General features: G+C 41.1%; 2 protein-coding genes and 1 non-coding gene across 3 annotated transcripts; 2 read left to right on the top strand and 1 right to left on the bottom strand.

The window, feature by feature from the left end:
• Positions 1 to 624: 624 nt before the first annotated feature.
• On the top strand, positions 625 to 5,331 carry LOC123993577 (60S ribosomal protein L36a-like). Its single transcript, XM_046295884.1, has 5 exons — positions 625 to 699; positions 1,923 to 2,028; positions 2,137 to 2,204; positions 4,348 to 4,470; positions 5,250 to 5,331. The coding sequence occupies exons 1-5, from the start codon at positions 640 to 642 to the stop codon at positions 5,268 to 5,270; spliced, it is 378 nt and encodes a 125-aa protein (XP_046151840.1). The 5' UTR covers positions 625 to 639; the 3' UTR covers positions 5,271 to 5,331.
• LOC123994283 lies at positions 3,860 to 3,996 on the top strand. Its single transcript, XR_006831627.1, has one exon. It is a non-coding gene; the product is annotated as a small nucleolar RNA SNORA9 (small nucleolar RNA).
• On the bottom strand, positions 3,996 to 14,158 carry gla (galactosidase, alpha). The gene is made up of 7 exons (XM_046295883.1): positions 13,895 to 14,158; positions 13,081 to 13,255; positions 12,268 to 12,442; positions 12,021 to 12,112; positions 11,686 to 11,847; positions 11,226 to 11,423; positions 3,996 to 7,484 (listed from the first exon to the last, which is right to left on the bottom strand). Exons 1-7 carry the CDS (start codon positions 14,053 to 14,055, stop codon positions 7,221 to 7,223), a joined length of 1,227 nt encoding a protein of 408 aa, XP_046151839.1. The 5' UTR covers positions 14,056 to 14,158; the 3' UTR covers positions 3,996 to 7,220.
• Between the last annotated feature and the right edge of the window lie 619 nt (positions 14,159 to 14,777).

Below are 14,777 nucleotides of genomic sequence, written 5' to 3'. Positions count from 1 at the left end.
TTAGCTCTCTGAAGCAGAGTTTGTGTGGCGTCGAAGAGGGCCAACTAACCATTAACGCGCCAGTATCCGTAAAGTAGGCTAAGGAATGAGTTATTTACTGTAGCATTAGACTGTGTTCAAAGTTGACTGCCTCTGTGAAATGATAACTTCCTTGAGGCCTTTATAGACCAATGATAAGAAGGAAAACAGCTTGAGTATAGGCTTAGTGATGAATATGGAATGTATGTGTATACATTATTGTTACCATTTTGTCAGCAAGGACTTTTGCCTGTGTGTCATATAAATAGAGTGGTGCAAAATAGTGTATTTATGGTCGTCATCTGCAATTAAATATATGTTTAGCCCTAATTTATCACTTCACCTGCATGCAACCTAAAGGAACCTGATTTAAATTATGATTATTAAAGTATAATTTATCGGGTAATAATTTATAATTCAGAAAAATTTGATAACTTCATGGATTCTCATATGATTAAGCATACACACCAGTAGCCTTGTCATTTTACTAATATATCGATCTTTTTAAAGCTTTGTACTGAAGGACGACTACTACTACTGTGGTCAACTTGGTTCTATTCTACACTCAAACACAAGGTGGCAGTGTTCAAAATTAGGACCCATTGGTATCCAACGTTCTTTATGAAAAAGTGCTTCCGGCGTCAACCTTCCTCTTTTCGTCTGGATCGGATTGTCGTCATGGTATGAAACTCAATCACTAATAGACTTTAAAAAAACTATCAACTGTAATCTTCAAACTATACATTCACTTGTTACATTTGAAAGTACCCAATGTGTGAATGCAATGGTTAGGGACATGTATATGCCATTATTAATGATTTTATCTGTATATCCCCCCGCAAAAGTTGCCTATATACAAAACGCGAGCGAATGGCTACGGTGATTGTATCGCTAACTACCTAGCTAGTTAATGGCAGTCTCTTATTGAAATTGCCATTCTTACTGTGTACTTGGCAATATAATGGTGTTAATATTTTATAAATGCATCCTTGCCAGATACCTTTCAAAGTTGTAATCATAGCAAACGCTTTATAACTACCAAGTAGTGCTGCCCAATGTTGCGTGCTATCAAGGAGATCCTGTTGTGTAACGATGGAGCTAGCTGCTCACACCAAAGCCTTTGGCAAATGGATTGTTGGTAGAGGTGTTTATACAACTTTTTGAGTCAACAACACTAAACGTATGTACATGTAGTCGTTGGAACAAAAATGCCACATAGATGGTGAAAAGGCTCTTGGCCTACCTGAGAAACACTTGACTTGAGTAGCTATCTTGTATCAGTGATCATCACCTAAATTCAGCTGCGCGATTGATTTTTTTTCTTGAGCGGATGGTCGGAGGGCCAGAACATAATTACCAATAATTTGTCAACTGCAAATTGACCTTAAGAAGCTTAATATAATAAAACATAATAATTATAAACCTTACTTACATTTGTATACAATCACATACTGTATGTCTCTGTTATGCGTGGGAATACTTTGGAACATATTTCCACAATTAAAATCACTTGGAGCAGATTTTCTGGTGTTGTATATAAAATAATGTAGGAAAAAGCTGCTTGTATTAAAAGCTGTTTTTTAAAATTAAAAGTATGAATTTCAGCACCACGTGGAAAGGACGCAGTTGTATAGTACAAATATAGGTTCTGGTAAGCGTTTTCAGAATTGACATTTTTACAGATATCGACTGCTGGTGATTCAGGGAAATAACTCCACTCTTCCTCGATATGTGAAGGGAGTTAGTGTTCCTCGGCTAGTAGCCCCCTAGGTTGAATGGTAGTGACCTGACCCCCATGCTGGATATTTGCTGTGAAGCCCAGAGACTCAATTTGAATAAAGAGGTACTTAAAATGTACCAGACTGCAGCACTTTGTCATTATACATTCGAAATCTGTGATTCAGGTGAACGTGCCGAAGACACGCAGGACCTACTGCAAGAAGTGCAAGAGACACCAGCTTCACAAAGTTACCCAGTACAAGAAGGGAAAGGATTCCCTCTACGCACAGGGTGAGTTTCTGTCTCAATATGAGCATTGGCAGATGCGATGAACATATGACGTAGTATGGACTGCTATGTGTTACAAATGAAATAAATGATGTACGATCTGTGTTTTAGGTAAGAGGAGATATGACAGAAAGCAGTCCGGTTACGGTGGACAGACCAAGCCTATTTTCCGCAAAAAGGTAAGCTTGCAAAGCTTTGTGTGTACTGGATACGTTACCAAAAGGTATCTTATATCAGTGGTATACTTCTATCCTTGAGGAACCCAAACAGTACAGTTAAGTAGTCCTGGGGGTCTGGGGCAACATACAGTTGAAGTCAGAAGATTACATACACTTAGCTTGGAGTCATTAAAACTTGTTTTTCAACCACTTTACACATTTCTTGTTAACAGACTATAGTTTTGCCAAGTCGGTTAGGACATCTACTTTGTGCATGACACAAGTCATTTTTCCAACAATTGTTTACAGACAGATTATTTCACTTATCACAATTTCAGTGGGTCAGAAGTTTTACATACACTAAGTTGACTGTGTCTTGAAACAGCTTGTAAAGAAATCAGCCAAGACCTCAGGATTTTTTTTTTTTGTAGACCACAAGTTTGGTTCATCCTTGGGAGCAATTTCCAAACGACTGAAGGTACCACGTTCATCTGTACAAACAATAGTTTGCAAGTATAAACACCATGGGACCATGTAGCCGTCATACCGCTCAGGAAGAAGACGTGTTCTGTCTCCTCGAGATTAACATACTTTCCTGCGAAAGGTGAAAATCAATCCCAGAACAACAGCAAAGGACCTTGTGAAGATGTTGTAGGAAACAGGTAAAAAATATCTATATCCACAGTAAAACGAGTCCTATATCGACATAACCTGAAAGGCCACTCAGCAAGGAAGAAGCCAATGCTCCAAAACCGCCATTAAAAAAGCCAGACTACGGTTTGCAACTGCACATGGGGACAAAGACCGTACTTTTTGGAGAAATGTCCTCTGGTCTGATGAAACAAAAATATAACTGTTTGGCCGTAATGAACATCGTTATGTTTGGAGGAAAAAGGGGGAGGCTTGCAAGGCCAAGAACACCATCCCAACCGTGAAGCACGGGGGTGGCAGCATCATGTTGTGGGCATGCTTTGCTGCAAGAGGAACTGGTACACTTCACAAAATAGATGGCATCATGAGGAAGAAAAATATGTGGATATATTGAGGCAACATCTCAAGACATCAGTCATGAAGTTGAAGCTTGGTGGCAAATGGGTCTTCCAAATCTTCCCAAGCATACTTCCTAAATTGTGGCAAAATGGCTTAAGGGACAACAAAGTCAAGGTATTGGAGTAGCTATCACAAAGCCCTGACCTCAATCCTATAGAAAATTTGTGGGCAGAACCTGAAAAAGCGTGTGCAGGCAAGGAGGCCTGACCCGACTCAGTTACACCAGCTCTGTCAGGAGGAATGGGCCAAAATTCATCCAACTTATTGTGGGAAGCTTGTGGAAGGCTACCTGAAACGTTTGACCCAAGTTAAATGATTTAAAGGCAATGCTACAAAATACTAATTGAGTTTATGTAACTTCTGACCCACTGGGAATGTGATGACAGCTGAAATAAATAGTTCTCTCTATTATTATTCTGACATTTCACATTTTAAAAATAAAGTGGTGATCCTGACTGACCTAAGACAGGGAATTGTTTTAGGATTAAATGTCAGGAATTGTGAAATTGAGTTTAAATGTATTTGGCTAAGGTGTATGTAAACTTCGACTTCAACTGTACATGTACTGTTGATTACTCAAGGAAAGGAGTTGAACCACTGATATACCTTACAAATGTGTACTATTTGTGCAGGCCATTGTCAGCGAGGCTTGGCCTGTAGTGGCTTTGTCCTTTCCTAAGGTGTCTGCTAGAGAAAACTGAGATGGTTTGAGGCCCTGCTGTGTCTCTTCCGTGGCAAGGTTATAGGTAAACCTCAGACAACTTGATTAATGAACACTTTATTTCTCCTTTACTTCTGCACCTACATAAAATACAGTATTGACAATCTTTTTACACTCCAGAAAATGAAAAGGTGTTAAGGGGTAGAATTTTAAGCTCTGAAATTGAGAAACACAGGCAACGCTCTGATTGTCCACCCCTTTTCCATATTTTGCCCTCAAACGCCCCCTCATGGATTAGAAAGGAATGGGTGGAAACTTCCTCTAGTCATTTAATGCATGAAGGGGAGTGAACGAGAACACACTTCAAGAGAGGGGTAGATCATCAGTATGCCGCTGCCTTGTGTCATGTGTGCATGGATCCTGGACTGTGGTAACATTCTATTCTCTCCTCAGGCCAAGACCACAAAGAAGATCGTGTTGAGGCTGGAGTGTGTGGAGCCCAACTGCAGGGCCAAGAGAATGGTGCCCATCAAGAGATGCAAGCACTTTGAGCTGGGAGGTGACAAGAAGAGAAAGGTAAGCACAAACTCGAGCCATGTAGTGCAACACAGATGTTCCTGGCCCGTGTTTATTTGTTCCACAGTCATGAAAAGCAATGTGTGTATGTACAGTGCATTTGGAAAGTAAGGGTCTGGGTCTGCATACTTATGGTAACGTGATATTTCAATATTAATCCATTTTAGAATAAGAATAAACTAAATGGGTCTGAATGTACTATAACAGGGGTATTCAACTCTTACCCTACAAGGTCCAGAGCCTGCTGTTTTTTATGCCCTGCCTGATCATTAATTGCACCCACCTGGTGCCTCAGGTCTAAAGCTATCCTTGGTTCGAAGGGAACAATGTAAACATGTAGTGGAACTGGCTTCAAGGTCCAGAGTTGCCTTTGAGGGGTCTATGGTTTCTGGACATCTAAATGACGTTTAGTGTTATCGGTGACATTTGACAATGTTCAACTATCCTTGATACACCTTGGAGCTCTTCCACTTTAAATCGTTGCTCTATAGAACATTTAGTCAATTACAAAAATGCATGCTTCCTCTGAACTCGGGGGTTGTTAGACAGCCTGGAGAGGAATTGACAATAGCAGTCTGAAGGCCCTCTCTGGCCAAACGTGTGCGGCTATTGAATTGTTTGAATTTTAGATATGCCCTAATGAATGTTAACAAATTGTCGATGTGATTGGATTCAGAAGGGGTGTTTTGTATTTTTCATTGTGGAAAGGTGAATAGTTTCAATGTGCTGGTTGAATATCTGAGCTGCCTTATAACCTTGTTTTTATTGTCTCCTTTCAGGGCCAGGTCATCCAGTTCTAGGCTGTGGGTCAATCTATTGGATGGACTTATTTCCCCCCCCAATAAATGTATTAAAATTGTACCAGATGTCTCATCTCTCCTTAACTGTACCTTGGTGGTAATTGCAAGAGTGATGGCAATTAGTTGGTGGATATGAAGATGTAATTGGCCATTCCAGAATGTACAACTTAACCTTTCCAAGAGTGGTTGAAACACATCAGTATAAACACACTAGCAAATAACCATGCCTGAATCGTATCCTCATGGGTTTAGTACAACAGTCTCACCCCATCAGAACCGAATGATGTATATAAACCCTAGAATGCTGACGCTATGTATTGGCCATTGAGGCTTTGAAGACACTGATCTGCCATATTGGCACTCCCTAGTAGGAGCAGTCCTCCATAGGAATGAATGGACTAAGTGTTTCAAGGACAATTGCATGTATTTAATATTTGTTATCCTTACATTATCAAATTATACTTTAGGAATGTTTGTATACATTCTTGTTTAGCTCACATTTAAAAATGTAATATGAATGCATTTCTATAGCTTCAAATATTTTTACAATGGTGGGGTTCCATATCTAGTGTGTGTACGTATATTGAAGTGATAACCCCAAAATAAGGTTAAAGGGGTACGGTGAGATTTTGGGATTAAAGCTCTTGTTCTACTTAACCAGAGTCAGATGAACACATGGATACACATTTTTCCTGTGTAGTTTGAAGGAAGTTGGCAGTTTTGCCAGCCAATGCTAACTAGGGTAGAGCCAAGAAAGCTTTAAAACAATCATTTCGATATCAGTCCTTGCCTGTGGAAATTTGTGGACACCCAGCATCATAAGTTTGATACATTACATTATTTTATGGCTGGTTAAGACAACTACAGAAGTTATTTTTTGGATGGTTATGACACCTACCACACAAGGCAAAACATTCCATTACACCATATAGCCTACTTGTCAATAGTATATACTATCATTTTCTAAAATTGACCAAATTAAATTGCAATTGAACACACATTGATGTCAGACATGCACCGACCAACACTTGCTGATGACTGGGATGAATGCAGGACAAAGACACCCTCTTGACATAAGGGCATATATTATGGTCAGACACTTTAAAAACAATTTTTTTAGTCAAGGAAAAGTGACGGTCAAAGTGTTTTCTAAAATATGAAGAAAAAAGTGACTAAAGAATTACAAAGGACTTCTTGGCAGGGAAAAACATGAGTAAATGTGGGTTTTGACACTTATGCAAGTGTCATAACCAGCCATAACAATTTCACAACAGGTGTAAATATGGGTCATGACAATGTTCTGATCCCATTTTGACAAGTTATGTAAGCTGTTATGACATTGACATGGTTATGACCATGTTATAACACTGGTTGTGAAGTGTTACCGTAAATTTAAGTGGTAATGTTTTTCCAGCCCCATCCCTAAGCTTACCAAAAAAGTGGCAGGTTGATAGCTTTGGTTGTTTGAATTCCAGATTGCCACTTTAAATGTGAACATTTCCAAACATTGTCACAAGGTAACAGTTATTTCAAATCAGGAAAAATTGTTACAGTACTACTGATTTTTGATGTCTGAACATTCAGGTGTCTGCCATCCAGCAAATCTTGTGACCAGATCAACTAGCATACAAAACATGGACATTTACTAACACATTCCACACTTAAAATAATGAAACATCTCAAATAATTCAAGGGAAGCACACAAACTAAATAACCTATTCAAAGGTGAGCATATACATGGCTCTTTGGCAAATAAGCACACTATCTAGAATAATCATAATAAGCAACGTAACTTGCTGTGAATTAAAGTGCTCATAAATCCTGTGCATTTCAAATCAGTACTGGGTGAGGGCCAGGGCCCATAAGCTTGTCTGCTAGCTACACCATACTAAGGAACTGTTCACGTTGGGCATGTCCTTCCATAATTGCCATTGGGTGTTGAAGTCACACTTAAATGGGGGTGACAGTCAGCAGTGCTGTGCCAGAAGGGTTGACCACCACCACAAGTTTACTGAGGAGGGTCTGGACCCCCAGCTCCTTGTAGCTGGGCAGGACCTGAGTGACATTACACTGGGGGTGGCAGATCTTCCAGCTAGGCAGCGTGGCCAGGGTGAGGGGGAAGCCTCGGGGTCCACCGATCTCCTGCTTGTTCATCACTGCCAGAGCCAACCGGCCACCAGACAGGTGTCTTTCCCACACCTCAAAACTGTCCACCTGTCAATCAACAGTCAGGTTAGTTTCAACAGCCTGATTTCAGATTATTAACTGGGTGGTTCGAGCCCTAAATGCTGATTGGTTGAAAGCCGTGGTATATCAGATCGTATACCACGGGTATTGCAAAACATTTATTTTTACTGCTCTAACTACATTCGTAACCAGTCTATTATAGCAATAAGGCACCTTGGGGGTTTGTGATATACGGCCAATATAGCATGGCTAAGGGCTGTTCTTAGGCACGACGCAATGCGGAGTACATTTAAACTCAGTTTTACACAATTCCTGACATTTAATCCTAGTAAAAATTCCAGCTCAAGTCAGTTACGATCACCATTTTATTTTAATGTGAAATGTCAGAATAATAGTAGAGAGAATGATTTATTTCAACTTTCATCACATTCCCAGTGGGTCAGTAATTTACACACACTCAATTAGTATTTGGTAGCATTGCCTTTAAATTGTTTAATGTGGGTCAAACATTTCAGATAGCCTTCTACAAGCTTCCCACAATAAGTTGGGTGAATTTTGGCCCATTCCTCCTGACAGAGCTGGGGTAACTAAGTCAGGTTTGTAGGCCTTGCTAGCACATGCTTTTTCAGTTCTGCCCACACATTTGATATAGGATTGAGGTCAGGGCTAGGTGACGGCCACTCCAATACCTTGACTTTGTTGTCCTTAAGACATTTTGCCACAACTTTGGAACTATGCTTGGGGTCATTGTACATTTGGACAAACCATTTGCGACCAAGCTAACTTCCTGACTGATGTCTTGAGATGTTGCTTCAATATATCCACAATTTTCCTCCTCATGAAGACATCTATTTTGTGAAGTGCACTAGTCCCTCCTACAGCAAAGCACCCCCACAACATAATGCTGCCACCCCTGTACTTCACGGTTGGGATGGTGTTCTTTGGCTTGCAAGCCTCCCCCTTTTACCTCCAAACATAATGATGGTCATTACGGCCAAACAGTTATATTTTTGTTTCATCAGACCAGAGGACATTTCTCCAAAATGTACAATCTTTGTCCCCATGTGCAGTTGCAAACCATCTTCCTGGCGGTTTTGGAACAGTGGCTTCTTCCTTGCTTAGTGGCCTTTCAGGTTATGTCGACATAGGACTCATTTTACTGTGGATATAGATACTTTTGTACCCGTTTCCTCCAGCATCTTCACAAGGTCCTTTGCTGTTGTTCTGGGACTGATTTGCAGTTTTTGCACCAAAGTACGTTCATCTCTAGGAGACAGAACGAGTCTCCTTCCTGAGCGGTATGACGGATGCGTGGTCCCATGGTGTTTATACTTGCATACTATTGTTTGTACAGATGAACGTGGTACCTTCAGGCATTTGGAAATTGCTCCCAAGGATGAACCAGACTTGTGGAGGTCTACAATTCTTTTCCTGAGGTATTGGCTGATTTCTTTAGATTTTTCCCATGACGTCAAGCAAAGAGGCACTGAGTTTGAAGGTAGGCCTTGATACAAGTACACCTCCAATTAACTCAAATGATGTTAATTAGCCTATCAGAAGATTTTCCAAGCACAGCCAACTTAGTGTATGTAAAGAAATTTGTGGAGTGGTTGAATAACTAGTTTTAATGACTCCAACCGAGGTGCATGTAAACTTCCGACTTCAACTGTAACTACCACAACATAAGCTACAGATGATGATCAGTGATCAGTCTTGCATATGGCCAGTAGGTGGGGTATATACAAAGAGATCACTGAGAAGGGTCTCAAGCTGGGTTGGTTGGCTGACCGACCATGCAGCAAATCGATGTCATATCTATGTTAATATGGCAAAAACTCACTAAACAACTAACAATGTATTTGAGACACAAGTGTTAATTGTGCAAATGTATTCATGTTTTCAATGAACACAGGCTCAATATAGTTTATGTCAACAGTCGAAGCCAACCCCGTCTGTATTGTCCCATAGTTCGCCACGTGACTTGTGTTGTTAAACAACCAACCCAGCTATATGTGTTACCGGCATCGGTGGTGTTGATCATTGGGGAAAGTAAATATTTTATGTGGCTACAGATGAATGCAATATGGTTTCAGAGTTGGCAATTTATAGTGAATGCATGATGTTAGATGTAATTTCTTTGGAGTTTCAGGCTTTTTGAGTTTGATTAGGCTCTGTGATAGTGTAGCTGCATAAGGGTATTTGACCATTACACTGAATAAAAATATAAAACACAACATGCAAAGATTTGACTGTGTTACAGTTCATATAAAAGGAAATCAGTCAATTGAAATCAAATTTAAAAAATGGGCCCTAATCTATGGATTTCACATGACTGGGAATACAAATACACATCGGTTGGTCACATATACCCTTAAAAGTCAGTATCTGGTGTGACCACCATTTGCCTCATGCAGCACAACACATCTCCTTCACATAGAGTTGATCAGGCTGTTGATAAGGGCCTGTGGAATGTTGTCCTACTGCTCTTCAATGGCTGTGCGAAGTTGCTGGATAATGGTGGAAACTGAAACACGCTGTCGTACACATCAAACCAGAGCATCCCAAAGATGCTCAATTGGTGACATGTCCGGTGAGTATGCAGGCTATTATCAGCTTCTAGGAATTGTGTACAAAGCCTTGCAACATGGGGCTGTACATTATGCTGAAACATGGTGATGGCAGCGGATGAATGACACAAGGGTTCTCAGGATCTCATCATGGTGCCTCTATGCATTAAAATTGCCATCGATAATTGTCAGTAGCTTACGCCTGCCCATACTATAACCCCACTGTCACCATGGGGCACTCTGTTCACAACATTGACATCAGCAAACTGCTCTCCCACACAACGCCATACACGCCGTCTGCTCAGTTGAAACAGAGATTAATCCGTGAAGAGCACACATCTCCAGCGTGCCAGTGGCCATCGAAGGTGAGCATTTGTCCACATAGTCGCTTACGATGCCGATCTGCATTCAGGTGGTCAAGAGGACAACAAGCACGCAGATGAGCTACCCTGAGACTGTTTGACAGTTTATGCAGAAATTCTTTGTTTGTGAAAACAGTTTCATCAGCTGTCTCAGACGACGTGGCTGGTCTCAGACGATCTCCCAGGTAAAGAAGCCGGATGTGGAGGTCTTGGGCTAGTGTGGTTACACACGGTATGCGATTGGGAGGCCGGTTGGATGTACTGCCAAATTCTCTAAAACGATGTTGGAGAAGGCTTATGGTAGGGAAATGAACATGCAATTCTCTGGCAACAGCTCTGGTGCACATTCCGGGAGACAGCCAAATGCAGCCTCCCTCAAAACTTTAGATATCTGTTGCATTGTGTTGTGTGACAAAACAGCACATTTTAGAGTGGCTTTTTATTGTCCCCTGCACAAGGTGCACCTGTGTACTGATATGCCACACCTGTCAGGAGGATGGATCTTGGCAAAGGAGAAATGCTCATTAATAGGGATGTAAACATATTTGGGCACAACATTTTAGACAAATAAGCGTTGTGCTTATGGACAATTTCTGGAATCTTTTATTTCAGCTCATGAAACCAACACTTTAAAATGTTGCGTTTATATATATTTTTATTTTGGTTCAGTGTTGTATTGAACTGTATTAGCACCGAGTAGTCACATTTAAAGTAGGATTTGGTACTGCACAACAGAAGTTGCTTATGACCTGTTTGTTTTATGTGTGGCGGTAACACTATTCTCCATTGTGCATTACCATGAAATATCCCCAGTGAGTGACAGAGTAGAGGTGTACTACCTTGGCGGTGCGATAGCCCTGCCTGCCCAGTGGGTCCTGACTGATGGCGATGATCCTTGTGTTCTGCAGCAGCTGCTTGGACCGGGGGCAGATGTCTCTCAGGTCATTGGACATCAGCAGAGGGGAGGCCATGATGGCCCACAATGCCATCTGAGACTCCTGTTGGGCATGACTCAGGCCAAAGTTTCCAATCACCAGCTGAGGAAGGAACACTGTCAATGTCAATCAGACATACTATTCAGACAAAGTACATGGGTTATGGCAGGAACATCTGGTGTGAGTAAGGTGAAGAGTTGATGATCAATCATTACTCAGACTAGTTTTACTGAATGCCATTAACTGAGTAGCAGGATTGGATTGGTCAATTGAGGAAGTTCACTTAAACATTCCCCATAGAAAACAATGGGATGAATTGGCCCCAACCCCTTATCCATAGCGAACAGTAGAACCGCCACAGTACCATGTCAGGGTCATTCCAGCCCCCAGGCCCAGCCGCTGGGACAATGACATCCTGATGGTCGGCAGTCCAGTCCAAGATGGTCTTCACACTGTCCCAGGAGTCATACACATCCGCAAAGTTGCGCCAGTGGTTACAGGCCTTCCGTATGGCAGCATAGTCTGGCTGTGAGTACATCATTGATATGGTGGGACACAATCAATGCAAAATGAATCATGAATGAATCCTCCTGACTAAGATGAAATCAATTCAGTTTCAGGTGTATTTATCATTTTCATTAGCCAACGAACTGAAGAAATGCTAGGAATAAAGGCATTTACCACCTCACTCTTTCTTACCTGATGGTGTGGCCACTCATACAGTGGCCACTCACAGGAGTACAGGATACTTCTCCCAGTTTGGTTCAGTGCTATTGACATGTTTGTGTAACCTGGGGGGAAAAAGGTCACACAGCAGTAATTATAGGGTTTCGGGTGTTACCAATCAATTATTCTCTATTCAATTCATGAAACGTAATTTCATCTGAAAGACTTTTGAGCTGTTGAATTAGTAGTTTTGTAGCATGACATTTAATATATAAATCACCTTCTCCCAGTAAAGTCCATTTCATGTAGCACCCATCAAATTTGAGCAGATCCACACCCCAATCAGCAAAGGTCTGAGCGTCGATGTCGTAGTATCCCATGCTCCCTGGAAAGCCTCCACATGTAAAGGTTCCCAAATCAGCATAGATCCCCAACTTGAGACCCTTGGAATGAACCTGTATAACCAATTCACAAATAGCAATCTTACAATAAGGCTTTTAGAAAAGGTTTGTCCTGTAGGCCAAAATCCATGAACAAAGTGGACCCTTACAGTTGAAACCAGTAGATGGTGATGTTGTATTACCAAACCACATTTTCATGGCACTTCAGAGGGTTTTGAAACCTTTGGTAGTTTAGCACCATGGTAAAGGCAATATTCCCTTTGTTTGCTCATAGTTATGTGTCACTCTTAGCAAAGTGGATGATCTAATTAGTAAACCAACTAACCTTACAGTCCCATTGGGTAGGTTATCACTCAAGGAAGGACATGTTTCTGTTTGTTGTGTTAAAGTGACAGAGGGTGTGATAGAAAAGCACTGGGAACTAGAAAACATTGGAGTTAGAGCTGACATAAGCAGTGCATCACCAACTGTATGTGGATAATATAAGTTGTCCCTCAACAACTGGTTCATGTTCAGTAGACATGAAACCAAATAAAATGGCCCAAAAATAATTGTTTTAATAATAATTTTACAATGGAAAATTATTATTATTAAATTATTATTAAATACATAAATAAATAAATAATTTTTTTTTACATGTGTGCCCTAATGAGCACGACCTGTCTGTAGCTGTCTGTAGCCTATACACTCACATAGTCGGCCAGTTTCTTGATGCCTCTGGGGAACCGCTTCGGGTCTGCCTGAAGGCGTCCCTTGGCGTCACGTTGGTGGCTGGGCCAACAATCATCGATGCAGACATACTCGTAGCCAGCCTCCTTCCAGCCTTCCGTCACCATCACATCTGCCATCTGCATGTAGAGATTCTCACTAGCAGCACAGAGATCAGGGACAAGACAGAGGAAACTATTAGCCAGTTCATAGTGTGATATTAACTATGCTTCAATGTGTCAATGAAGTAACAGTGAACGTGTGAGGCCATTTATAGCTGATGAATGTAGAACCATCCCACTTACCGCCTACTGTTACTCTACTTCCTTGCTATGAGTTTGAATTGAGCGGTCATCAAAATGGTCTAAGCTAGTTTAGTGGTGTCAATTAGGGTGGTTATACTTTGTGGAACGTTAAAACAGGAATCTGTTGCAAAAACGTCGTAAATAACAAGGCTGCCAACAAACAACGCATACATAGTTGTATAGCGGCAGAATAAGACTTTATTTCGAAACATGTCTGTCCTCACTCTGGTAGACAATGGACAAACATTAAGAATACGCTACGTGGTGAGTTGATGCCTATTCGGCAGCTAGTTAGCTAGGTGAATTGATCATGCTACTTTGTATGCTTTTGTTGGCATCCTACTTTACGAAGTTTTTGGAACAGATTCCCGTTGGAACGTGCCACAAAATTATACCCATCCTGTCAATTGTGTTTCCCTTGCATTCTATGTTTGATTGAGTCTGGAACATTTAAATGTATGTGTAGAGTTGAGGGTGAAGCCAGATGTCATACCTGATGCAATTATTGGGGTCCGTGTCACAGTCGACATTGCACATGAATCTCTCCCAATGCAGCCAACCCATTGTAGGCTTGAGCGCGAGACCATTGTCCAGAGATTTAACTGTACTGATAAAAGCACCGATTGTAAATAGCACCAGAACTACAGCACCCATTTTAGTTACTGGTTTCACTTGACTAACGAATAATCTGCATTAACAATGTGTGAATTGAAAGCACGTCTATTTCCTGATAGTGACACAAACTGGGTCTGCCTTACCGGAAGATTGACTGTAACATGGACCAGTAATATCATGATGCGCTGGAAACTAGCCAATCACGTTGCACCTGTGTCTGGATATAAACAAGGAGGCGCACCTGTGTCAAGTGTTTGCTTGATGACATGGATTGTAAATTCAACATTTTTGCCTGTAACGTCTTGTGATGTGCACCTGGCCATAACTTCATAATCTTTTTTGCTAGGTTTGAAAAAGAATGGGCTACAGGTCTGGCTGTAGCTTTTTTTGGGCCCTATGCGGGCAAGACATTTTAGTGACACCCCTCTTGATGGCAAAGAGAAGAATGCGCTTCACATGTACATTTTAGTCATTTAGCAGAAGCTCTTATCCAGAGCGACTTACAGTTAGTGCATTAATCTTAAATAGCTAGGTGAAACAACCACAAAACACAGTTATAGTGAGTACAGTTTTCCTCAAAGTAGCTCTCAGCAAAGTCAGAGCTAGTAAGGGGGAAAAAAGTCAAGTGTGAGTGTTAGTTCACGAAAGGCATATACTGTATACAGTACATTGAACAGTGTTAGTTCAATATTTATTTATTTTATTATTGAGGAGCTGCTGTAGGAATATTTAACATACTCTTTGAAGAGGTAGGGTTTCAG

The sequence above is a fragment of the Oncorhynchus gorbuscha genome, linkage group LG13, assembly GCF_021184085.1.
Source record: "Oncorhynchus gorbuscha isolate QuinsamMale2020 ecotype Even-year linkage group LG13, OgorEven_v1.0, whole genome shotgun sequence".
In the NCBI taxonomy this organism is placed as follows: domain Eukaryota; kingdom Metazoa; phylum Chordata; class Actinopteri; order Salmoniformes; family Salmonidae; genus Oncorhynchus; species Oncorhynchus gorbuscha.
The sequence above is the reverse complement of the archived record's forward strand: the minus strand, read 5'-3'. Positions and strand labels throughout refer to the sequence as shown.